The sequence below is a fragment of the Canis lupus genome, chromosome 4 (genome assembly GCF_011100685.1).
Source record: "Canis lupus familiaris isolate Mischka breed German Shepherd chromosome 4, alternate assembly UU_Cfam_GSD_1.0, whole genome shotgun sequence".
NCBI lineage: Eukaryota > Metazoa > Chordata > Mammalia > Carnivora > Canidae > Canis > Canis lupus.
In genome coordinates this window covers 58,396,011-58,422,617 of record NC_049225.1, presented here as the reverse complement: position 1 = coordinate 58,422,617, position 26,607 = coordinate 58,396,011, and the positions used below count along the sequence as shown (strand labels likewise).

Sequence of the window (26,607 nt, the reverse complement as noted above, 5' to 3'; positions counted from 1 at the left end):
CATTCTGCTTCTAGGAGTCTGCCAGTGAGGCGGGTAGGTACCAAACATGAAAAATAAGTATCTAATCTAAGGATACTTGATACTGAGAAATAAATTCTCTCTCTGTTTTACAGATTTTATGGAAAGAACTCTTCTTATGTCCATGGGGGATTGGATTCAAATGGAAAGCCAGCAGATGCAGTCTATGGACAGAAAGTAAGCATCCCAAGCTTTCTGTAGGTTGTTACACAGCTAGAAAATAACCCATAAAATTGAGGCAGATACATATTTAATAGATTTACTGTTTAAAGATAAAATTTTTCAATTTCTTTTTTTAGAAATTTTGGTATTCAGAAGCTTCTTGGTAAATATGGTAGCCATTGATAAGCTTTAGGGTGTCACATTTCTTCATTTTGAGTGATGTATTCTGAAGATTTTTTGTTAGGAGATAATTAGTTTTAGTATAGGGATCATTTATTTACTGTAAAACATTTTAGGTATGTCAATTCAGGACAATTTAAAAAAGCTCAAGGTGGTCACTAGGGATAAACTGTTCTAAGGCAAATCAGTACAGGCTGTGTAGTTTGTAATTTAAGCATGCAAGTTATCTCTACCTGTGTTGTGTTGGAAAGTTCTTTGTTGGAGATTGTCTAAATTTTAAGTCATTAACTCTTGCCTTGATTCTTTAGGAGATCCATAGGAAAGTGATGTCACAAAACTTTACCAATTGCCACACTAAGATTCGCCATGTTGATGCTCATGCCACTCTGAATGATGGTGTGGTGGTCCAGGTGATGGGGTTGCTCTCTAATAACAACCAGGCTTTGAGGAGATTCATGCAGACATTTGTCCTTGCTCCTGAGGTATGAAAAAAAGAGACGATGAAAGGTCGTGCATACCTTTTTAGGAACTATTCATTTTGAAATTTCAAACATAAAAGTTGTAGTAATAGTACAGTAGCTCACACATACTCCTTACCTAGAACCACTGCCAACACTTGCCCATACGTTTGTAATTCTTTTTCTCTTTACCTGTCATTTTAATTCAAAACCATTTGAAAATAGGTTGGAGACATCATGCCTAGTCACTGTCATCCTTAGGTATTTCAGTGAGCATTTCATAAGTGTAAGGAATACTTTTTCATAACTACAGTTTTCAAATTCAGGAAGTACCGATATTAATAGAATTAGCAATCTGTAGCCCATATTTAAATTTTGGTGATTGTAACAATAATGTCCTATGTGGTATTTTTTTCCCCTGGTCCAAGAATCAGTCCAGGATTACACATAATATAATATGGTTGTCGTGTCTCTAGTATCCTTTAACCATCAGTAATTCTTTAATTTTATGTTTTTCATGGCACTGACTTTTTTTTTTTTTTAAAGATTTTGTTTGTTTATTCATGAGAGAGACAGAGAGACACAGGCAGAGGGAGAAGCAGGCTCCATGCAGGGAGCTGGACAGCTGGACCTGGGACTCAATCCCAGGGTCCTGGGATCACACCCTGGGCTGAAGGTGGCGCTAAACCGCTGAGCCATCCAGCTGCCCGGCACTGACTTTTTTTTTTTTTTAAGATTTTATTTATTTATTCATGAGAGACACAGAGAGAGAGAGGGGCAGAGACACAGGCAGAGAGAGAAGCAGGCTCCATGCAGGGAGCCCGATGTGGGACTCGATCCCAGGTCTCCAGGATCACACCCTGGGCCAAAGGCAGGCGTTAAACCGCTAAGCCATCCAGGGATCCCCAGGCACTGACTTTTTTGAAGAGCACTGTCAAAGTGTTTCATAGAATATCTCTGTTTGAATTGTCTATTTCCTTGTGATTAGATCTAGGTTATGCACATGTTAGTGTCCTTCAGTGCCCGCCCCACATTAGGAGGGCACTAGATGTCATTTAAGTCTTAGTGTTATTAACATTGATTACACGTTTGCCACTATGAAGTTAGTATTTTTATTTATTAGTAAATACATTGTGGTTCATTTCTTTGAGACTGCAGTTATCTTGTTCTTATTTATTTATTTATTTTTATTTTTTTATTTTTATTTTTTTATTGGTGTGCAATTTACCAACATACAGAATAACCCCCAGTGCCCGTCACCCAATCACTCCCACCCCCCGCCCTCCTCCCCTTCTACCACCCCTAGTTCGTTTCCCAGAGTTAGCAGTCTTTACGTTATGTCTCCCTTTCTGATCTTTCCCACACATTTCTTCTCCCTTCCCTTATATTCCCTTTCACTATTATTTATATTCCCCACATGAATGAGAACATATAATGTTTGTCCTTCTCTGACTGACTTACTTCACTCAGCTATCTCGTTCTTCATCAAACTTTTGTGTATGCTAGTTTTAGCATGATTCTTGCGTAGTCAGCTGCTATTTCTGATGGCTATAAATAGTGATTATCTATTTCTGTCATTTGGTATTCATTAGTTAGCATCTTACTATAAAGTACTCCACCTTCTATCTGCTGTCACTTGTGGAGTTTATTTAATGGATTTAACCCACGATTAACTTAATGACTAAAATATCCCAGATCTGTTAAGTCTGAGCTCCTTCAAGCTGGCTTGTATTTGTCTTGGTGAGGGGAGTAAATTTTTTTTTGTTGCTGTTAAATATTTTATTTATTCACAAGAGACAGATGGGGGGCGGGGGCAGAGACACAGGCAGAGGGAGAAGAAGGCTCCATGCAGGGAGCCTGATATGGGACTTGATCCTGGGACTCCAGGATCACGCCCTGAGCCGACGGCAGAGGCTTAGCCTCTCAGCCACCCAGGCGTTCCAGGGGAGTACTTTTTAACTTCTGTGACACAAGATGTTTCAGGGTCATTTTGGACTCTTCCCTGCTCTAGCCCCGGCCCTGGAATCTGCTGTTTCTTCAAGGAACCCTGGTTCCTTTTAGTTATCATGCTTGTCATGAATGGGTGGTAATTTATGTTGGCAACTATATTTGTACTGTTGATAATTATATTTGTACTGCCTTCCTGACTGGTGCAGACTGAACACATTCAGGATGCCTATCTGCACAAGTGTGTGGAAGTGGCTCAATAGCGGCTTGCTGGCTAGATGTTTTCTCTAGCATTATCTTTAAGATAGTTTTCTGTCCAGAGTAATGAATCTAAAACCCTGTCCTTTTACAGTTTGAATAACTCGATTATCTTTTTGAAAAACTACAGGTTTCATTTTAGTCATAAGTTTCAGAGGATGGCTTAGATTATCTGTAGTATCAAACTTGAGGCACTTCTAACTATATAAAGAATCATGTGGGGATAGGATGACCAGTTATTTCCAGTTTGATTACAGTTCCTTTTACTATTAAAGAGGAAGAATCTGATATTACCATAATAAGGTGCATTTTTACATGAATTGTCTCAAAGCTAATATTAATACTCAAAGCTGTAAGGTGGTATCGTTTCTTCAGATGAAGACAGTGTTAGAAACTGAATGACTAAAAAACTAAAAAAAAAAAAAAAAAAAAAAAAACCTGAATAACTGGTTGTATTCCCATGCGTCTTCTACCTAGTGTGGGCAAACCTTTTCAGCTATACCACTATTGAGTGCTTTATCAATACTGTTGGATACAGGGAATTAAGGGAATTTTAAATACCTGCTGCAATTGGTAGTATGTATTTATTGTCCAAAAAATGATTTGAGATGTGTGGCATTGTACATACTTAGAGCTTTACCAATGTTTGGATATCCATTTGTTGGTATTTTAAGTAGCACTATATTTGAATGTAGTTTTTAATGGCTGTAATGTAGAGCAGGGTGTTTCATCTTTGGTATAACCATTTTGGGCCAAATAATTCTTTGTTGTGACTGGCTGTTGTGAGCATTGTGGGGTGTTTTAGCAGCATCCCTGCCCTCTTCTCCGTAGTTTCAGTTGCACTCCCCTGTGTGAAAACTGAAATCTCTCCAGACACTGCCAAATGTCTCTGGTGCAGTATTGCCCTTAGTTGAGAACCACTGGTGTAGGGTGATTTGGTTTTTTGAAAGTCTGCTGAATAAATCAAAGTTTTTGTTGCCATTGCAGGGCTCTGTTGCGAATAAGTTCTACGTTCACAATGATATCTTCAGATACCAAGATGAGGTCTTTGGTGGCTTTGTCACTGAGCCTCAGGAGGGTAAGTTACTTGTCTCAATTTTTTTTTTTTTTTTGAAGGCATCAGGTTGACCTGAAGAGAGTATGGGTTTCTCGAATGTTTTCATTACACTCTGTATTTTCTTCATTAATAACTTCTAATTGTCAAGACGGAGAAAGGGTCTCAGTTTTTAACCTACTTAAGAGCTAACCTGTTTCATGGAAGACCCAAAACTTCTAAGTCATGAGTACATAATTAGTCACTGCAACATGATAATGTATTTTTGCCACAATTTCTTTTTTTTTAAATTTAATTCTTGTATTTCTTTTTTTTTTTTTTTTTTTTAGATTTTATTTCTGTATTCATGAGAGAGAGAGAGGGCCAGAGACAAAGGCAGAGGGAGAAGCAGGCTCCATGGAGGGAGCCTGATGTGGGAATTGATCCTGGAACTCCAGGATCAAGCCCTGGGCCAAAGGCAGGCACTAAGCCACCCAGGGATCCCTTTGCCACAATTTCCACAGGATATCCTGAAGTTCATATGATACCTGCATTGGAGTCGGGTGCATTATAGAGCTGGAACCCTAAGTTTAAGGAATCAAAATCTTTTGTAATGTGTGTAAACATGCCTGCTCTTTGCTTTAAAGGGAGACAGTATTTTCTGAGGCTGTTTGATGTTTAAATGTTCCTAAGAAATTTAGGAAGTGAAACAAAGGTTAGCCATTGCTTTAGTTGTAAGATGTGCAGAAACACAAACCCATGACGAATTGTCTCTAAACACCAATAATAATTAGTATATTAGTGTTTTCTATATGGCTGATTCTAAGGGCTTTGTATTTGTTGTGTAATACAGCAGGCCTATAGATAAGTACTATTCTCATTTAATGGATTAGAGCACTGAGATGGCAGAGAAATAATTTGCCTGATATTGTATAGCTAGTTAGGTGGTAGAGCCTGCATTGAATTATGGACAGTATGACCTAGATTCCCATGTTCTTAACTCAAACACTCTCGTAGCCTTAATTCTGTCCTTAAAGCTTTTGCTATAATTTTACCAAATTGCTATAATTGACTTACATTTATATATATATGCTTATTTCATTACTTCTTTTTAAGTGTTTAAATTCCAGTTAGCGTACAGCATAATACTAGTTTCATGTGTATGATATAGGGATTCCATGCTTTAGTACAACACCTGGTGCTTATCACAATAAGTGTATACTCCTTTATCACCCAGCAGGTATTTAACCCACTCCTCCATCCCACCTCATCACTCCACCCACAGTGAGGATTGTGAAAGTGAATATAAAGCTGACCTTTGAACAACATGGGGGTTAGGGGCACTGACACCCTCCTCCCCCCCGTAGTAGAAAATTCCCGTATAACTTTTGACTCTCCAAAAACTTAACTATTAATAGCCTACTGTTGACTGGAAACTTTACTGATATATAAACGATCAATTAACACATTTTGTATATGTATTTTACATACTGTGTTCTTAAAAGTAAGCTAGAGAAAAGGAAATATTAAAATCATAAGGAAGAGAAAATATATTTACAATACTGTATTTATCAAGAAAAATCTGCATATAAGTGGACCTGTATAGTTCAAACCGTCTTCTTCAGGGGTCAGCTATATTTGACAAATAAGCACAAATTCCTTGAAATTTGTTTTCTTATGTAGAATCTGAGGAAGAGGTAGAGGAACCTGAAGAAAGACAGCAGACACCTGAGGTGGTACCTGATGATTCTGGAACTTTCTATGATCAGAGTGTCAGGTAAAGAAAAAATGTGTTCATCTGTCTAAGGCTGCATGAGAATTTGGGTTGTGTTCTCTTTGGTTGGAGGGAGTTACATATTCTCGCAGAATTATCTCAGAATATAAGTTATTTCCTAAAAGAAAGGCTTTTGCTTTTAGTATCTCTGAGCTAACAAAAATGTTGTAACTTTCTGACAGTAGGTGAAAAACAGATTCTGGGACTTCTTATCAAGTATTTAATGTAAGAAGGCATTGCATTAAGTGCTTTGGGGGAAGTACGTTGAAGGACTTATTTAGAGATCAGGCATAAATTGATAGAAATTCAGACATGAATTAAATGGCTTTATTAACTCAAGACAGTAAATGTGTGACTGTCTTAAGCTGCCTTTTTTTCTCTCTACATCCAGAACAGAAATGTTTGATAGGAATAAAAATTAATATTTGTTAGTTGCCACGTAATAATGAAACCTTTGGTGTTAGTATTTAGTGCTTAAAGGATATTTTCATGTATTTCTCAAGCTGTGGTGATGGACAAACCACACCACTCACCTGGGTTGCTGGTTGAGAATAATCTATTGTCTCACCACAGACATGAGCCAAATTAGATTTCAGGGGGAAAACACCTGCCGTGTTAACAAATATGTGATTCGTGTGGAAGTTTTAAGAGCTAGTATTCTGAATCGTAACTATTTTTTTCTTCTAAATTATTTGGGTGATTTCTTTGAGAGGCTTTTTTGATGGTAAAAACTGCATCATATGAAATTTAAGTGCACTGTGTAGTAATGTTTAACTCTATGCACGTAGTTGTGCAACAGATCTCTAGAAGTTTTCATCTTACAAAACTAAAACTATACACATTGAGTAACCTCTCTTCCCCTTCCCCACAGCCTGTCTTTTGTGAGTAAATTGTGAGTTTTTGGGATTGTGACAGAAAATCATGATTTGGTTCATCTTTGATCTGTTTTGATGTGTTTACTTATCAGACTTTAGCAAATCTGATTGCAGTAAGATTTGCTCATTGAGTGCTTCTTCTAAAAAGTCTTGTTTTAATATGCAGATAATGGAACTCCTAGATCTTTTTTTGGAGAGAGGGAGCTATTTTTTTGGTTCAGATATCTATAGTTAATAAAAACTTCGGAATTTCTTGCTAAATCATTTGAGGCATAATGATATTTCTTAAATTTTCCTGTGAAAGCAATGACTTGGAAGAACATTTAGAGGAACCTGTTGCTGAACCAGAACCTGATCCTGAACCAGAACCAGAGCAAGAACCTGTGTCTGAGATCCAAGAGGAAAAGTCTGAGCCAGTATTGGAAGAAACTGCTCCTGAGGATACTCAGAAGAGTTCTTCTCCAGCACCTACGGACATAGCTCAGACAGTACAGGAAGACTTGAGGGTATGCAATGTGTCTTTTTATTCTTACTCTATTTCTGATTTATTTTAAAAAATATCTCTTCCTTTATTAGTGTTTCATTGACTTTCCTAGGTATGTTTTTCAGTTCAGGGAAATTTCTTACATACTGAGCCATACCTCAGATAAGAAGTAAGATGCATATTTTATAAAAGTAACTCCCCTCCCCTCCTAAGGAAACTTTAATACTCTCTCTCTTTTTTTTTTTTTAAGACCAGAAATTTCAGGTGCTATTTTATTACCATGTCAATAAGCCCTCATTTTAAAAATATTTTATTTCAAATTATGACATGCTTGTTATAACCAACAAGTGATAATATATCTTTTTGAAAAATACTGTGGCATAGCAGACTTTTCTTTTTTCTGAAATCTAATTGAGGATAACCTTAAAGTAGAAGTAGAAACTACTGAAATAATAGCTACTCTTCTAATTAGAATACATGATTTCAAAAGTTTGAAGCTTTTCAGTTATTCCTGAGTCTCATTAGGCTGATGTTAACTGAAATCCCGGAACCTTTACATTTGATGCTCCATGAGGGAATATGTTTTAATGCTTTATTTATGTAGTCAGGATTCTTACATCATTTATCTAACAATTAATTCAAGTGCTTCTGTGCTAGGCATTGTTCTAAGTATGGGAACTATTGGTAAAACAGTTTTTGATCTGTCTCTGGCAGTGATTAGGTGAGTAGGAATGAGAAATGTGAAATAACTTTGCTTGCGGGTAGAAAAGTAGGTTGGCTGGATTAGGAAGGAATGACTAGTTAGGTGGCTATTGTAGTAGTCCTGGAGAGAAAACTGACACCTGGGATTAAGGTTGTGGCAGTGAAGATCTTTATGTAGTAAGTAGCAAGATTTGGTAAATTTGATGTGCATAGATTGAAAAGGTGTTCAGAGTAGTTCTAAAGTTGATGTAATTGGGTTGATGTTTACACATCAGTTGGAGGAATCATAGGAAGATCTGGTTTTGGAGGAGAGAATTTTATTAAACTTTTCATATTTTGCTGGTACTTGATGAGTAAGGGAATTTTAGTACTAAATTTCTAAGTAGGAGGAGAAAAGGAATCTCGAGGTACTTAGAAACTCTATCCTATCTGAAAATGTGGTTCATATGTATGAGAAATCTAATAACTAAGAGCTTTTATATTGTTTTGATATGGTCAAGCCACTAATGTTGTTGTTCCCTTAGACATTTTCTTGGGCATCTGTGACCAGTAAGAACCTTCCACCCAGTGGAGCTGTTCCAGTTACTGGGATACCACCTCATGTTGTTAAAGTACCAGCTTCACAGGTGAGTTTCTAAGTTTGTGTATTAGGCATATTTGCTTGTATTTCATGTAATTTGGTTTCACAGAGGTTTAGAGAATGTGGGAGCTGGTGCACAGAGCAGAGTCCAAGGTGTTTTTTTAAATAATTTGTGAGAGAATTGTCATTATTTATTTGTCAGAAGAAGGAGTGCAATCTTGCACTGAGCTGGGGTGGGTGTGTAGGGTTGGGGAGGGAGAGGGACAAGCTGACTCTGCTCTGAGCACAGAGTATGACAGGCCTCAATCCCAGGACCGTGAGATCATGACCTGAGCAGAAACCAAGAGTTGGATGCTCAGCTGACTGAGCCACCCAGGTGCCTCTGTCATTTTTCTCTCTTAAACCTTATTGTTAGCGAAGAAACTTTTAAAAGTAAGCTTGCTTTGTTTTTAACGCAGTTGACTTATAAATTTTTCAGCCTCGCCCGGAATCTAAACCTGAATCTCAGATTCCACCACAGAGGCCTCAGAGAGATCAAAGAGTGCGAGAACAGCGGATAAATATTCCTCCCCAGAGGGGCCCCAGACCAAGTAAGAGCTCAGAAGGGTGACTTACCTAGTTTGGGGGAGTTTTAGGTGAGAGCTTGTGTCTTAGGGGTGGTTGATATTTTCTACTTTAAAAAAAATTGTGGAGCTGATGAAATTACCTGGTTTTAGGGGTGGAGAAAAAATTTATTAAATGAAATAGTCACTGAAAATTGTCTTTATCTTTCATTGCTGTTTTTGTTTCTTAAGTCCGTGAGGCTGGTGAGCAAGGTGATGTTGAGCCCCGAAGAATTGTGAGACACCCTGATAGTCACCAACTTTTTATTGGCAATCTACCACATGAAGTTGACAAATCGGAGCTTAAAGATTTTTTTCAAAGTAGGTTATGGAGTTATAAACACTAGATTCATCTAATGCAGTGCTGTCTAATAGAAATAGATGAGCCACATATGTAATTATAAGTTTTAAGTGGCCACATTTCATTTCTGTTTTTAGTGGTCACATTTTAAAACGTAGAAATGAGGATTTAATTTTAATATTTTATTTAATCCAATGTATCTAAAACATCATTTCAACATAGAAAAATAAGTTATTTTATGTTTTTCCATACTAAGTCCTTTAAGTCCAGTGTTTATTACACTTAAGGCATTTCTTGTTTTGGAATTGATACACTTCCAGTGGTCTGTATCCACGTGACTAGTGGTTATCATTGGATAGTGTATGTATGATATTTAAAGGAAATGTTCTCATACATTGAGAGTCTGTGTTTCACTTCCAGGTTATGGGAATGTGGTGGAGCTACGCATTAACAGTGGCGGGAAATTACCCAATTTTGGTTTTGTTGTGTTTGATGATTCTGAGCCTGTTCAAAAGGTCCTTAGCAACAGGGTAAGCAGTTTTTGATCTTTTTTTTTTTTATTTAAAAAAAAAAACAAAACAAGATTATCTTGGATCTTGGAATGTATTCATCGTAAAACTGTCTTATAAGTAAAGTAGTATTCACTCCAATGTATTTGGTTAATATATTCATTCCATGGTGATTGGCCATTGTTAAAAGACTTGCCTGGGAGTTTAAAGTAACAAAACTTCTGTCTAACTTAATTTTGAAGACCTTGAATGAAGAGATTGAAATAACTAATAGTTACCAATGCACCGAAATTTATGCAGATTTCTTTTCTTGGTGAGGCCTCTGGTTTAGGAGATGAAATACAATGTACTTCTAGCTGAGTCAGTTTCCCCTGGGCAATTTTGATATAGGACTGTTATCTGGGTTTAACTATGAGGAGCTTCTCCTTTTATTCTATAAGTTGTCTAGGTTTGGAGTCACTCTACCTGGAGCCACTTTTATTAACAGAACTCTTCTTACCAGTGCTTTCTAATAATAGAAGGATTTTATAGAATCAGAATCTTACTATTGTGTAGTTCATAAGGAACTTTTCCCTTTCCCCGTATCTTTTTCTTTTTTTTAAGATTTTATTTATTTGAGAGAGCATGAGCAGGATGAGGAATGAGGGGAGAAGCAAGCTCTGATCTGAGCAGGAAGCCTGACCTGGGGCTCGATCCCAGGACACCAGGACCATGACCTGAGCTGAAGGCAGATGCTTACCCAACTGAGCCACCCAGGCGCACCTCCCCATATCTTTAATTAAGAAAAGATCCTGTCTTGTAGTAGTAGAGAATAACAAAAGTGTAATAATATTACTAATTCACTGAGGTGACTATGGGAGTTAAAAAAAAATCTCACTTTAAAAAAAAATGGAGGTGAACTTCACATAATACAAAATTAAACCATTTTATTTTATTATTTTTTAAAAGATTTATTTATTCATGAGAGACAGAGAGAGAGAGAGAGGCAGAGACCTGACAGGCAGGGTGAGAAGCAGGCTCCTTGCAGGGAGCCCGATGCGGGACTAAATCTCAGATCCTTGGATCACGCCCTGAGCCGAAGGTGCTAAGCCACCCAGGTATCCCAAAATTAAACCATTTTATTTATTTATTTTTTATTTTTTTAAAAATTAAACCATTTTAAAATGTAAAATTTAGTGGCTTTTAATACAGGTTGTGCAACCATCACCTAAGTACACAACATTTTTGTCAAAAGTAAGCCCTTTGTCCATTAAGCAGTCTTTCCTCATACCCTTTCTCTGCAGCCCTTGACAACAACTAATATTTCAGTTTGCTGATTAAAGCTACACGTTTTGTTAACCATGTAATAGAAATTTAGATTATTATTTCCCATGGGTTGTATAGAATCTCTGATGTTCTTTACAGTGTTGATGGCTATACTGTAAAGTTTAATGTTGTGGTCCTAATCTGCACACGTGTATTCTATTCTTTCAAACTATTTAACCACTTTTTATGAAGCTTCTCTTGCAAAGAACACAGAAATGAGGAGAGAACAGTGTCTAGTCTTAGCATAGCCACAGAATATTGAACCTGGAGATGTCCCATTTATGTGTAAATCCATCATTCTGTATGCAGAAAAGATCCAGTGGCCAGCATTTTTGGTACAGGCTTGAATTTATCCTTAGAGGGTAGGATATTCACAGAGGTCCAGAAGAGGTCAGATCTGATAACTGGCTTTTCATTGTCCAAGGTGTGAGGTTTTTTTTTTTTTTCATTTAATGCACATAGATAAACCATTAAGAATTCTTTGAAATAAAATTTCCTCAGAAAGGCGTTGTATGTTACATTTTTCTCATTCAAGTTGCTTCTACCCTTGTGATAACTCACATGTCTTCTGTTGCTACCTATTAAAACATCCCCCCCTCAAATTCTCTCCCCTTATCTTTTAGACCTTACTATGGTTTTGTTTTTCCCATTGTATATAGAATATTTCCTGGAGCAGGGCTTCATATTAATGTGTGTGAAGAGGTTTCTATAGTGTGAATATTAAAGTTATATAAATATTTTTAATCTCTTAGTCTTAATGTATTTATTAATGTACAAGTACAAATACGTATTTAATCAGAATTTTAAATGTAAGTTAAAATTGTACAGAGGCCTTCTCCCCCCCCCCCCCCCCCCCCCCCCCAGGCAGGTTTCTTCATGTGTACTTTCATATCTCCCCTTTGTCCTCTGGGATTTCATAAGTAGCTTGCCTTTCCCTCTTCTTACTGTGTTGGCTCCTCTACCATATTCTCTTCAGTAATTCTTATAGCTTCTGTAAGACAGAGGACCATGGTGTTTGACATGCAGTAGTATAGCTTTGTGGTTTAAAGCGTATACTTGCCTGTCAGGATGCCTTTGTTTATATTCTGCTTCCATCGCTTATTCTGTTGTGACCCATGGGTTAGTTCCATAAACTTCCTGGCCCTTGGTTTGCTGGTCTCGGGTGTAATGACAGCTCTCAGGGGTGGCAGTGGACATTAAATGAGATAAGTGTGAAGTATACAGAACACTTCTCTGCATGGTAAGCACTGTTAGATATCTATTTAAAAAATATGTCACTTAGAAAACCAGTGTGTGCCAGTGAGGAGCATAAATTAAAGTCGTTGCTATCTCTAGTAACCCTTTGGTTTCTACTTCAGATCTATTGGGCTAAAAAGAAGGCCCAAGACTTAGTGTGGGTGTGTCTTTTTTCTTTTGCTAAGCTTTGTTATCTTTATTGTCTTCAGTATTTTCCAAAATTTTGTTAAGGCAAATAGCATTTTGTTCCAGTTCTGTTTAGATGAAATTAATGATGGTTTTGAGATGTATATGTAGTTTACGTAAATACTGTGCAGCACAGTCTTTCCACGTTAGGTGATGATGGAAGATATTCTAAACCTTCAAATCCATGGAGAAGGTGGCAATTATATATATTCTGTTTATGTAATTCTGTGGGGAAAATAACAAGTACAATGAGAGTTAGTTGTGCTGCTATGTTAATGTAAATTGTCTTTTTTTTTTTTTTTAAGATTTATTTATTTATTTATTCAGAGAGCAAGAGAGGCAGAGACACAGGCAGAGGGAGAGGCAGGCTCCATGCAGGGAGCCTGACGTGGGACTCGATTCCTGATCTCCAGGATCACACCCTGGGCTTCAGGCGGTGCTAAACCGCTGTGCCACTGGGGCTGCCCTAAATTGTCTTTGTTTGAACTAGCTTGTGTATCTAACTCCCACCTTTCCATGTATTTGTTAATCGGGAGAATTACGTATTCTAACTTGGAAATAAGAACTGAAGTGAGAATGTAGCTGATTTATAAGTTGCTGGTTCTTGATAATAGCTTTGTTTTATCTCTGGTAGTTGGTAGCCCATAAGCACTCTGTTAAGTCTGCTTACCTTGATTCCTACAGCCCATCATGTTCAGAGGTGAGGTCCGCCTGAATGTGGAAGAGAAGAAGACTCGAGCTGCCCGCGAAGGGGACCGGCGAGATAACCGCCTGCGGGGACCAGGAGGCCCTCGAGGTGGGCTGGGTGGTGGAATGCGAGGCCCTTCCCGTGGAGGCATGGTGCAGAAACCCGGATTTGGAGTGGGAAGGGGAATCGCTCCAAGGCAGTGAATTGCTCTTCATTGATCTTCACACAGCTCCTGCAGAATGGTGAATTTCTTACACCAGCGTTTGGTATCCTGGAGTTTGACCCTAGTCTATGATAAACTGCTTAAGTTTGTACAATTTTACTTTTTGTGTTAATGATGTGTGCTCCCTCTCCCGCCCTTCCCTCTCCTCACCTTTTAGTCCTTCACTTCCAATTTTGTGGAATGATATTTTAGGAAAAACAGATTTTTAAAGAAGAGAAAAAGACTGAATTTCCTTGCTTTACTTTTGCATATACAGACTGGATTTTTTTTTTAACAGCCGTTTCCCCAAAGGAATGTGTCTTGCTTATTACTGACATTTGGTATGTTTCATTCATTGGAATATTTCTTATTTTCTATGTGTTGCAAAAGCCTGTGAGAAACACAGGATTTGATAAACATTTGAAGGCAGGAAAAATCCAGATTGTTTGTTCTTTGAGAGTCATGACTACCTTCTGGTGTGTAGAAATTGCCATTGGAAAAATTGACAGTTCTGATTCTTGCTGGTATGGTTAAAAACTGAATAAAAGGTATTAGTAGAGTTTTTTTTTTCTTTTGATATGTGATCACCAAACAATTACAAACTTACTGTTTTTACCATTTAAATTGTGAGATAGGTTTTAAATGTCTAGAATGCAACTGATTGAGATTTCTTTTGAAGTAGAGTTTTTTCATGTTTAATTTGTATTTGTAAAAAAGAAAAAAAAAACAAAAACACAAAAAGCCCAAAAAACAAAAAAGAAACCCCAAAATCCAAATAACATAAAACCAGAGCAAAACTGTTGTGCCTTCTATTTATCTTTGATTCCAGCCTTGGCAGTTAAAGGAAAAAAACAAAAGTCTAGATTTGTTTTACCAGGTGTAGAGTATGTTGGGATTGAAGAATCCCTCTTTTCACCTAGTATGTCTTCTGTTCATTTGTTACGCCTTATTCTTAAAATTGAGTCTCAAACTGGAATGCCTTTAAGGACAGATATGCTTCTATGGAGGTCCTTTGACCTAAATAGTCCAGCATTTGTATTTTTATTTTGAAATCTGTTCAGAATCCTAATCATAGCCCCATACAAAGGAATATAACTTTATTATTGGACTTTGTGCTCTAGTGTCTGCCCGTTTTTTTTCTTTAAATCATAGCCATATGGTAAATTTTCTATTTTGTTATGGTTCTCTTTTATTGATGGGCATGCAGTGGGTGTTTCTTGGAAATGGCCAATTTTTATTAAAATATTTCTGGAAGAAAAATTAATCTGGCAATATAGACTAATATTCGTTTTACATAGTATGTTAATTTTTTGAGTGCTGTGTGTGAGGTGGGTGAAGGTTTTGTTTACACATTTGTGAAGCAAGCCTTTGATAACTTGTGAAACTAACTGAAGGGCAACAAGGTTGTCAAATTTAACTTATTTATTTTCTTAACAGTATTCATCATTAGGACTGTTTGAGGGTAGAATATGAGTAGAATAGGAATCTTTGTTTTGCTGTTACTGGGAAACTCTACTTTTGCTGAAGGGGTGTAGTCTTAAACTAAAATGAAGTTTGACATTATCGGTTCTCAGTACCTGAAATATTTGAAAATTGGCATATTCTCCTTCATAAAGAAACTTATATAACTGGGTCACAGGGCTGTTTTTGGGTCAGCTTAAATAACTATTTGGTAACCACTTCATTTGACCCAGGCCAGTGATAATTGGAAGAAATTCAGCTTGTACTTTTGTAGCTTATATTAAGCCTGTGGTGGAAATAAAAAATTTAGCTGAAGTTGTTTTTGGAAAAAAAAATACAGTTGCAGTAACAGTAGGGTCATAAATTAAGGATAACCTAGAAGTCATTTTTCACAAGTAAATGCTCATCTATACACCTCACTAGGCATTTTTTTCTTAGTAGTTGAAGGGCACCAGCTGGATGCAGTGATTCTCAGCTCAAGCTGTTGTTACATCCTAGAGAACATTTGGAAATGGATGAGATTTGGGGCAGAGGGAAGAGACAACACGCCTGGCATTTAGTGGATGGGGCCAGCAATGCCAAATGTTGTATAGAAGTGAAGCAAACCCCACTGAGATGGATATTCCTCATTCCCTATAATGCTGCATGGAGGATGGAGGGGTGGACGAGGACAGCCAGAGTGAAGACTCAGTCCTTTGAAAAATAATCTCAGATAAATTAATTAGCAACTAGAAATCTCTTTTCAGGAATTATAGTAACATCTACTGTAGGTAATTGATAATCTCACTTTATTTGTACCCATGTATGCTTTTAAAGAAATATTTGGAGAGGAAGTAACAATGTGTTAGATGCTTCTTGTAACTTTTTGCATAAGCTTAGAAAACAAAAGATTGCTTTAGTAATTTCAAGTCATCAGAATGGGATGGTTGTGGAGTTTTAAATAGCATTGGACTTTACGTCAGATTTAGCATCATGATTAACACTATGAAAAATCCCAGTATCATTGTTTACATTATTGCTGATAAAATAAATATGATAACCTAGTACCTACATATTCATACACGTAGAAAACGAAAATAGGTTAGGACAAGATTTTCTATAGGCAGCATCAGCTCATCACATTCATCTTTTTGGGTTTTAAAATAAGATTCCATCTGTAAGAATGGCCCAGTGTACAGTTATTTTCTGCTGAGCTTTAAATCCTTCACCCATGAGTATTTTAGCTAAGTAAGATTAGTTTGGTTTGATGGTCTTAGTTTTTGAAGGCCTGTTGAAAGTAAGCAGTAGATCTTGGGCCTTAAAAAAATGTATGTTTTCCTTTGTGGTGAGGTTGGGCTTACCTGTGTATTACTACGTTCTCAACTTTTTTTTTTTTTTTTTCTTACGTTCTCAACTTTTTGAGCTTTTGCTGGGAGCGGTGAAGTGGATAATCCAAAAACCATTATTTGGCTTTGGGTGGTGGGTAGGTTACCCCCAGAGTATTAGTTGAACTGCACTTTGGTTTTAGGTTAGAAGCTAATTTTCACAATTAACCCTGTGGATTAGGTGCTATTTTTTCCGAAAGCAATAGATGAATAAGAAATCGCGTCAGAGCAGTTAAATGACTAAGCTTCTAAGTCATCCATGTAGCAAGGAGCGCTGATTGGCCTCCAAACTGATGCTTTTTCTCTAGAACCCTGATGCCTACCTATTTCCATTCAAGTGACATACTGAAGAATAGGACATGGCCATAATAAATTACTACAGTACAGATACAAGCCTGTAACATTCAGAGAAAGGTTAGCATTCTCCATTTCCTTGAAGGTAAACGAGATAAGGAAACAATTGATTTTGCAGGGCTCCTTTTGATTTGTATAGACTGTAGTAACACAGTAACAATGACTTGTTCTTAGGTTATTTTTTCTCATCTGTTTTTTTTTTTTTTCATCTGTTTTTTTTAAATACATGTAGGACAACCTTGAAATCTGAATGTGGAAGGTAACTTTTTATAATACCTTAATCCAGGTGGGTTTGTAGCAGTTATGTTTTGTGCTTATAACTGCCATCCTTTGATAGTTTTCTTCATCCCCTTATTTGAAATTCCTTGTAGAGTTTAATAATTTAGTGGGAAACGTGGCACTTTATAGAAAACAATTTGTTGAAATCTATATGGAAATAATCTTCCTATGAGGTTTAAATTTATAGTCCATTGTTTATGCTGAGTGGCTTATTTCTTTTAAGTAAATGATTGCATTTGTCTACTGATCTAAAGATAACTTATTGAAGTTTTATTTTTGTGTTACTTAAAAGAATCTTCAGGAACTGCATACAAACAAGATCATTGTTAACCTTTTGGTTCAGCAATTTTGAACCTTGTGGAAGAAAAAGCAACTTCAACTTTAGTTTGAATATGGGGTTTTAGCTAACAGTGTAATATACTACAGATGGGCAGTGGACAATTAGAGTCTTCCACAAATGTTTTAGAAACCTTAAAGAATGTATTAGAAACTTAGCAACATTTAGTGTGGGCAGTTGCTGATCAAGTAATGGCCATGTGGCAGTAGATAAGTAAATATTTCTTATTTTAAGGTAATACTTTTGGGATTTGTATTTGTTTACTGTGATATTGAGGTTCTGGGGACCATAGGTAGGCTTGTGAACTCTTAGACTGTATTACAGGAGAAATAGTGGCACATGTGAGATAAAACTTAATTACTTCTTAATAGATACGTTGCTAGCTCAGGATAATGGCTAAAATTAGTCTGCTTTGCTCATGATTTCATGAAACAGTTTCATTATGGCCTGTATGAGTAAAAATCTGATTAGCAATGGTTTAAAAAACCCATACTCAGTTTTGGTTTTGATTATACCTATGTATTGGCTTACAATCAAGCTTGTTTACTTTTTATATGACTTGTTTTGAAAACCTTGGACAGACTCAGCCTCTCCAGTTTCCACTTGAACCGGGTAGGTTTTTTTTTAGTTCCCTACGAGAGGAAAATCGTATTGGAAATCAGTACCACAGTTACTTCCATAGACCGTGTGACCTGGCCAATTATAGAAATCTGTACTCATTTGAGAACTTTGGAATATGGCCAGTGTCACAGATTCCTAAGGGACTTACAGCCATCCAATGTGTCTTGTCTTTTAAAAAAGTAAATTAAGGGATGTTTACCAGAAATTCACTATTGAATTTAACAAGTATTTATTTTTCAGAAACCTGCTTATGGGAAGTTTGCCTGTATTTTTGGTAGTAATTAGACAATTATATCTTGTTTAATCTGGATATAAACAGTTTTAACTATTGCTGTAATTAACCACCTTGGTTACTGATTTTCTCCCCCAAGCTTTGATGTCACCTGTTTGGATTTGATTTAAATTCTTAAATGTTCTTGTGAAGAGTATATTCACTGATTTGGCCCTTTTAAATGAAGACATTATACCAAAAAGCTGGCATAAGGGAGTTTTAGGGGAGAAGAACAGGTCTTGCTTTCTTGAAAGATACAGTGTATGCTTTAGATTATGTAGAACACATCATGTTACAAATAAGTTTATATAGGTAGATGTTAGATTTTGAAGAATGGGTGGATGTGGAACTTAGCTCATGGGATAAGAATCACTTGTGATTTATATGGTGAAAAATTTCTAAGTGAGAAACATAATATTTTAAGTTTTTCTTCTCATTCTGATTATTAACCATAAGAGGCAGGAGAGACTCCTAGAATTCATTGAATCGTAGTTAGTGCTGGAAAAGACTAACATCCCCTTCATTTTTCAAAAGATAGATGGCTCAGAGAATAGATTATTAGCACAGAGTCCCAAATTGGCTTATAGAAGTAACATGGAGCACCTCCAGAGTCACCACTCTGCCCTAGGTTCACAGTAGGAAGCCAGAGATGTTAAAGGTCAAGATGTGGGGAGAAAAGGGAAGGAGCCACATTTTATATGCTTATTCAGTTGCTACTATAGCTCGGTTTTCATACCCAGTTTTTCTCTATTTTCTTAGAACTGTCTTAATGCCCAGTTCTACCAGGGCCTATTGTCTAAGGATATTACCTTGTGCTCCCCTCAGGGATGGGTTTACTACTAGCTGTCAGAAAGCTATTGGGTATCCTAATGTGTTAATAGCTGAAACTCAGCTGTAATTTTCTCCTAAATCCTTCAGCATTTTGCATTCTGTACATTGTGGTGCTTTCCCCCACCTTGTATTGTTATAACTGTAAGCTCCTAAGGGGCAGCAATTTGGTCTTAGGCATGTACCCTGTTCAGTGCCTGGCAGCGCCATGTACATATCAGGGTCCTAATCTTCCTTTCCAGTGATTCTCCCATTCTTCATGGAGGTGATGCTCCAGCCATGATAATAAATTACTTAGGATTTTTCTAATAAGCCTGGCGTTGCTGATTTTGTGGCTTCAAGTGCCTTCTTTCTTCCCTGAAGATAGACTTGCATCTATATCCCCCTTCCCCAACTCTCTTGCCATCGAAATTACTTTTTTCAAGACCCAGTTCAAGAGCATTTTTCTTTTCCCTAAGAGAAAAGATTTGTGATGGGAGTGTGGAACCCCCCCCCCCTTTTGGGGTTAATTTGGCCAGAATTTGAAATGGGGGGCAAATTTATTCTTGTCTGATTCCTTTTTACATTGCCCTTCCTGTTGGAGATTCTGTCCCAACCTTCGTTTTTTAAAAATATGTGTTCGTAGAGCACTTTATACCTTTCTCCTAGCCCATAATTTACCCCTTCAACCTACAATTAGAATGACCTATATCTGTTTTACTACCTTATTAGACCATAAGCTCCTAGAGGAAAAGGACTAGGGGGTTATCCCTGTATTTCACCAGAAGGTACAGTGACTTCCATAAAAAGAATCCTTAAAAGATGACTCATTGAGTTGAATAAATTAACGTATTTCTGTTTTCATTCTTACAAGTGAGGCATGCCTTAGAGATAGGACTTAATAAATTGTAGGCACTATGATGATTCATAGTGGAGGGAATTGTTGGGAAATTTTAAGGGGTGGGCAGAGGAGGGAGGAAGTCACTGGTCATTCAGCGGTACTTCCATCCTTGGTCTGGGTGATAGGCCATTTCTTTCTGCACCCAGCCTATCCTAGACACTTCGTTCCTATGCAGGAAAATTTTATGTGCCAACTTTGATTTCTTTTCACAAACTGAACCCATTGTTCTCTCAGTTCATGTCGTCACCCATGCCACATGTCTGCGTCCTCTGCTGCTTTTTTCCTTACTCAAGCTAAGTCCTGTCATTGCTACCTCAAGTCTTTCACATCTCCTCCACACTCAGATAATCTCAGTGGACTCTTGGCTTCTTTTACCTGTTCTGATCCCCCGCCTACCTTATACACAATATTAGGTTCATCTTACTGAAACATAGCTCTGACCATGTATCCCATGTATGTGTTCTATCTCCCCTACTAGACTGTAAGCTCCTTATGGGCAGGATCTGTGTCGGAGTCATCTTTGTATCTCCCATAGTACCTATCAATAAATATTTCTTGAATGAACAACATAAAGCCTTGTCTTAAGTGAAATGATGTTTTCCAGATTAAATGTAGGTTCCTCTCTGAGGTAATCACAGTATTTCAAAAGTTTTTTTTTTTTACATATAAAGCGGGTTAAACAGTAACTATGAGTTAACCACAGAGAAAATTTCAGAAAACTTTTAATTTTTTTCCATTGGAATCAGCATGGATATGTGTATATGGATGGTTCAATAAATATATTTTTATATACATGTATCACAGAAATTTTACATTACATTTTCAAACTGCAGAAATAGATTTTTTTAATAAGCCAAAAAATAACTGCCATAACTTTTATGACTTCATGCAAAAATGGAGGTAAATGGAGTAAGGGGTAAAAAGGGAATCGGTTGTTTCAGGTTAAGAGTCCAGTAAGAAGTAAAAATGTTACATTAAGGAAGCGATTGCTTAACACGCTGCTTAAGGTGGTAGCCAAACAAATCCTTAACTGCAGCATTAAGGCCATACCAAGTTTATACATATATACAAAGGAATTTCCATATAAAAGACATACTATCATATTTTCTTCTGGGAAAGGGTGAGGAGCTTTGTAATTCTGACCCAATTTTCCAGGCCAATTAATTGTTTAAGATGTCCCCAGGCTCCTTCTAAATCTCTTCACTTTGGCTAGCTGTCAGTTGCTTTTCTGTGGGCTTGTGACTTTTGTAGTTTCTTATGTGGAAGTATGAATCATCTTGAACCTCTTCCATTATGGGTGATGAAACACTTTGTAGTTTAACTCACACTGCCCAGGCCAGCATATTTTTAAAATCTCCCAAAAGCATTGGAATCACAGTTGGAATTGTGACTTGCAGTTGTTTTACCTGTAACAGACTGACTCCACAGCCAATGCTGGCATTATGACCTGAAGAATTACACAGTTGGTTCTTCGGGGTTAAAATAACTTTTTGAGTAGTTAAAGTTTAATTAATCAAATTGTGAGGTTTCCAGGTAACATTCCTTGGACCTGTTGAAAATTAACACTTTTATCCCTTACATGACATAAACTTAGGTTCCTTTTTGGAAAAAAGGAAGTGTAAAATCATTCACAGGAAAATAACATGGGTTTTGCTCTTCTGTCTGAACATCAACTCAGGCAACTTTTAAGACAAAGGGTAGGTCTTGTGCAAATATCCAAATGTGTGAAATGGGGCAAGTCTAAGGGCAAGTCCTTTGGAGATGACTTCCAGTTAGGCAGAAGTCATCTGCTTTGGCAAGGTTGGGGTAAGACCCTTGAGAGTGCACACTCTGGCTCTATTGGCAGAAACTGGCCCATCTTAGTGGATGAATCTTAAATGAAAAATAAAGGTTACTAAGCTTTAGGTAAATTATGTAAATAAACCCTTTTCCCTTTTGATGGAGCCTTTATTTGATAATGTTCTAACTACTTTGGAATGTTGTAAATCAGTCTAATACTACCTTTTCATTAATGTTGCCTTGGCTTTGGATTGGAAATCACTAGTATTCCTATTTGTCCTATGTTCTCTATGGGCTGTTTTTCAAGTATGGCTCCAACATGTTTACAACAATTATGGCTGCAAGGTAATTCCATCTCCTATGGGTTCCCTGGGGCAGTCAGGGTTGAGAATGAGGTCTCTGGACATGGCCTATCTTGAGAGAACCAAAGAATTGTGGTTTGGAAGCCCTTTTGTTATGCTTGAACACTTAAGAGAGTGAGCACTCCCCTTTCCAATCATGCACCAACTGCTCTTAATCCAATATGATGCTATTTACATTAATAATTTCATCAGGTCTAGATAAAGTGATTTTATTTTAGCCAACAGGTCAGTTTTGATGCTGATCTACACAGTGAGACATGGATGTCCTTTGGCTGTCTTGTTCTTACCTAGAGGGCTTAAAAGTGTTACGGGTTTTGTCTTGGTCACTTTGTGGTTCACTTTGTGTACATTTCAAGTCATTATAGCAGCTTAAGACATGTATTGTGTCCAGCTTTTCAAACATATTTGGAGGCCTCTGAGGTACCAGCTATATTTGTCTTGAAAGTAGAACTTGGCTGTTGAGCTTTTTTTCTCTTTAGATAGCTATTTTATCTGTGCTCAGTATACTAAGTAGCAAGAGGCACCCTTCGGGATTTAATTCATCCCATTTTAACTCTCATTAGTGCTGAAAATATAGTGGATTGAGTACTGGAAGATTGAACCATTAAAGTATGAAGTAATACGAATTTTAAATGCTCTGAAGTGCATTTTGGGACCATCAGTTTTTTAGCTTTCTGCATGGCATTCAGGCATGGGAGCATGCTACACCTTTAAATGAGGTAGAATAAATCTAATGTGGAAACCATGGAGTTTAGCAAACTGCTTATTTGATACTACTTTTCAACAAGATTTGAGGAAGTCTTTCATTTACTAGGGTAGGTAATACTGACCTATTGCCCCACAACATTCTTTCTAAAGATTGCCCAAGAAAGTAAAATGGTTAAGAAAAAAACTACAAGCCAGTGACGTTTTCTTTTTTTTTCTATTCATATCTGACTCTTCCCCTCCCCCCCCTTTTGTCTTTATGGACTTGATCTTATGGTTTGAATAGAGAAGTTCTGTAGGTTGGAAGGAGTCATTTCAGATACAGCTAACTAATAAAAGACATGCTAGACTGTATTTTCCTTCTGTTTACTATTTCAGATCAAAAGGTTAGTAGTATTTGGATCACAAGCTCTCCTTTAGAAACATGTGCATTGTATTAAGTATTGGCTTGATAGTTGACAAAGCTACAACTCTGGAAGTTTTTTCAGAATCACTGTAGAATAGTGAGCTAACTATAGAACTATGACTTTACCATACCTGTGTTATCCCTTTCTGGTGTCTACCTAGCACAACTAAATGCTTAATATTTGGGTTGATTGATGCCCTTGATGTGAATTTCTAGTGGGTACTATATTTGCTTCTGAGATGAAGGAAAAGATCAGTTCTCCCAAAGTAATAAGTACAGGGAAATCTGAATTAGGTTGGAAGTATCAGCTAATGGGAAGAAGATGGAATGAGCTGCTCTGCCCATGAAGGGATACTTTGTTGATTGGTCTTTAAGAACTGTCTTGATCCAGAGTCCTGATCCCTTATTTTATATTTAAGATGGTTATGATGTATTTCAAATCCCATCTTTCCAAACAAGCCTATTGTTATTACACTTTAGCCAAATAGGTCATCACTATACCATGTTTGTAACCCCTTGTTTTTTACCTCCATATTTTTACTCATGTTGTTCCCTTTGCTGGAATACTCTCTCCATCCATCACAGCCTCCTCTTTAAAGTACTTCTCAAATGGCCCATAAGCCTTGAAATGTTCCATGGTTTATTTTCTTCCTGCTCCATGGCACCCTCCTTTCTCCGTTAATATTTTCTGCACCCCATATTAGTGATTATTTTGGCACTTGGATCATCCCCTTCTATGTTGAAAGAAAAAAGGCTGTGTTTCATTCTGATGCTATGCTTTTAAGGTACACTGCCCTGCTATAATAGATTTAATAAACAGGTGGATGGGTGATAGGCAGGTGTAAGGGAGGTTAAAAAGAAAGCTGACAGACTGGAAAGAGCATACATATTCTAGTCCTGACTGACACTAATTTTTTTTTAAACACTAATTTTTTGAGACCTGCTCCCTGAGCTTCTTTGTAACTCAGACCTTGAAAGGCTGAGCTGCTTTTTCTCCAGGCTGGGACATTTCAAAAAGTCATCTAAAAGCAAGTCTGTAGAGTTACCTGAAGACTCACTGATTCTGACTCAAGGTGACTAAATAGGGTCCATCCAGAGTGCCCCTTTTCTCACCAGCATCCAGAACTGCACAGGAGTTGCTGCAGTAGCTATAAGCCATTCCTGGTGTCACTGCTACAGCTCCTATTCTGTATGCCTAAGGCTAAGCTTCTGGATACAACTGAAGGGACCCAGATGAAGCCAAGTGGGACCTAGGAATCGTGGTAAGCAGAGGCCTTGTCCCATGAACTTGTCTGGCTAATTAGCACACATCCAATTACCCAGGGGATTAAGTCAGGAACAAAAGGACTTGGAGGCAAGCTACGTTTCTACTTAGAATATTTTTTAGGGTGGAGGGGTCTTTCCATACATTTCCCTGTAATTCCATTTTCTCACTTTATTTCCAGAGCCTGGGGGCTGGGTAAGGGTTTTAAAGAAGCATTAGAAGGCCCTCCTTTACTGAAACATTGGTCAGCTTGCCATTTTTAATACTCTTGTTGCAATGGTATCTCATAGGAAGAGATGCTCTCATTTTACCTGAATACCTGCCTGAAGGAAGTGGTTTACCTGTGTTAACCCTTTGAAAGGTGGGGGAGACCACAATTACATAAATTCAGAATTAACTACTGTTTTAGAGACTTAGCTCACATGTCCTGTTGTCCAGGAGACCTTGGATTGTCCTTATGAGACACTTTCTCTGAATTCTGTCTCTGCCTCCTCCTCTGTCACCATATCTTCCCTTGAGTGAGTTCTTCATATCCATGTCCTATCTCCCAGCATTTTAAGTTCTTTAGTTAGGGATGGTGTTTATCTTTCGTTCCCGTGCCTTGGCATTGTTTGTAGTAGGTTCTTAGTCTTGGTTGAGTGAATGCCTTATAAAGGGATTCCAGAGTTTTGAAAGACTTAAGAAGTCTAGTCCTTACTCTTGCTGCTGGCCAAATCTAAGCCATTCCAGGCACACCCTGCTCTCATGCAGGACCACAAACCAGCATATTCTCACTATCCTCCAAATGGCATATATTCCCATCCTGCCTTGTTGCTCCACAATTCTACAGCCACTAAATGGCCCATAGCAACTCTAAATCCTTCATATGCCCAAAACTAGATTAGTAGGCTCTCAACTATTAAGGTGGGCTGATAGATTTGCATTGTTTATATTCAAGTTCTGAGAAAAGGAAGGCTACAGCTTGTCCTGTTTGGCTCTTAAGAAGATTGATTTTGAGTCTATTACAAGATTGTATTCCTTGGTGTTTAAAAAATTATAGGAGCTTAGATGTTTGTGTAAGTAGACTGTACCAAGGCAAAAGGGTCCAGCAGTTACAAGATTCATTTAAGTTAAAATGAACTAATAAACATTCTTTTTTTTAAATGATTAAGTAAGTTATCACATCCATCACTTGGTTTTTATACTCAATAATTTGGGAAGCTAGAGCTTTTTACAGGGTGACTAAGGTCACAGTGGGCCAAATAAGTTGTTGAAAGTCAAAAAGCAGGTAAGTGGAAGAGGTAAATAGATCATGCCTATTTCCAAAATTTAGCTTCATGTTGTCTATAGAATCATATCCGAACTTTGGTAAGACTTTGACTTGGGCTAATAAACTTTCTAAGCCTCAGTTTCCTCATGTATATATTGAGAAGATCAAGGCCATTGTGGGAATTATGTAATTTAAATTGATATATAGTGGTACCTGATAGCTGTATTGTGATATTGAGCATTCATTCACAATCTGTTACTAGTCCACATGTGATTGACACCTATTTGCAGAGCTATGTGTGCCTTTTATGTAGGTAGTATTCAAAGGATACCTGGGCAAAAGGGATGTGGGTGCTTGATAAGTGGAATCAGGACTAGAATTTAGGTCTTTTCAGTGTCTTTTCAAGCTCTGAGGTAAGCACTGAGGGGCTAGTCCTGAAATGTCACTGAATAGCCTGGTCTGTAGGACAGGTGGATTTGGTTTTTGGGGAGCCAGCCTCAGTTCTGAAAGCAAGCTCTTGGATGACCTCTTCTGGCAAAAGAGGAAGACGTAAGAATTTCAGAGAGTGAGACAATGACAGTGCTTTACATTGTTTACAGTGAGGGGGTGAGGTTAATACGAATTGTGTCATTCTTATCCAGACAGTGGACCTGTGATGTGGTTTTTACTGTCCCCAAATACATAAAGAAGCCAACTGCATGCCCATGGTAGTTGCATCTCCGCTTTCTTGGAAGCTAGTGCCCTTTCTGCTGCACTAGAAAACCACAAATGGGTATAGAGAGGAAAACTGAGAGGGTAAGATGAAGAGTGGGACCAGCTTAAGTCTGGAGGCCTTGTGTTTTTCAGCAGCTAAAAGACAACTGGAGAAGTGGCTTTAAAAGAAAACTTGACCGCTGGTGGAGGAAACCCTTCAAGCTCAACGAATTCAATACTTCTGTTGTACAGAT

The 26,607-nt window shown here is 37.5% G+C and overlaps 1 protein-coding gene across 3 annotated transcripts in view; it reads left to right on the top strand.

Moving 5' to 3' along the window:
* The window catches only part of G3BP1 (G3BP stress granule assembly factor 1), a 43,760-nt gene extending 23,292 nt beyond the window's left edge, over nt 1-20,468 (top strand). For all 3 annotated transcript variants that reach the window (XM_038534969.1, XM_038534970.1, XM_038534971.1), the window contains exons 3-12: nt 114-195; nt 669-842; nt 4,011-4,101; nt 5,740-5,833; nt 7,010-7,211; nt 8,416-8,517; nt 8,950-9,061; nt 9,266-9,394; nt 9,795-9,904; nt 13,295-20,468. In XM_038534969.1, the coding sequence (XP_038390897.1) occupies nt 114-195; nt 669-842; nt 4,011-4,101; nt 5,740-5,833; nt 7,010-7,211; nt 8,416-8,517; nt 8,950-9,061; nt 9,266-9,394; nt 9,795-9,904; nt 13,295-13,501 (1,303 nt within the window). In that variant the 3' untranslated portion in view covers nt 13,502-20,468. The remainder of the gene's footprint in view (nt 1-113; nt 196-668; nt 843-4,010; nt 4,102-5,739; nt 5,834-7,009; nt 7,212-8,415; nt 8,518-8,949; nt 9,062-9,265; nt 9,395-9,794; nt 9,905-13,294) is intronic.
* Nucleotides 20,469-26,607: the final 6,139 nt, after the last annotated feature.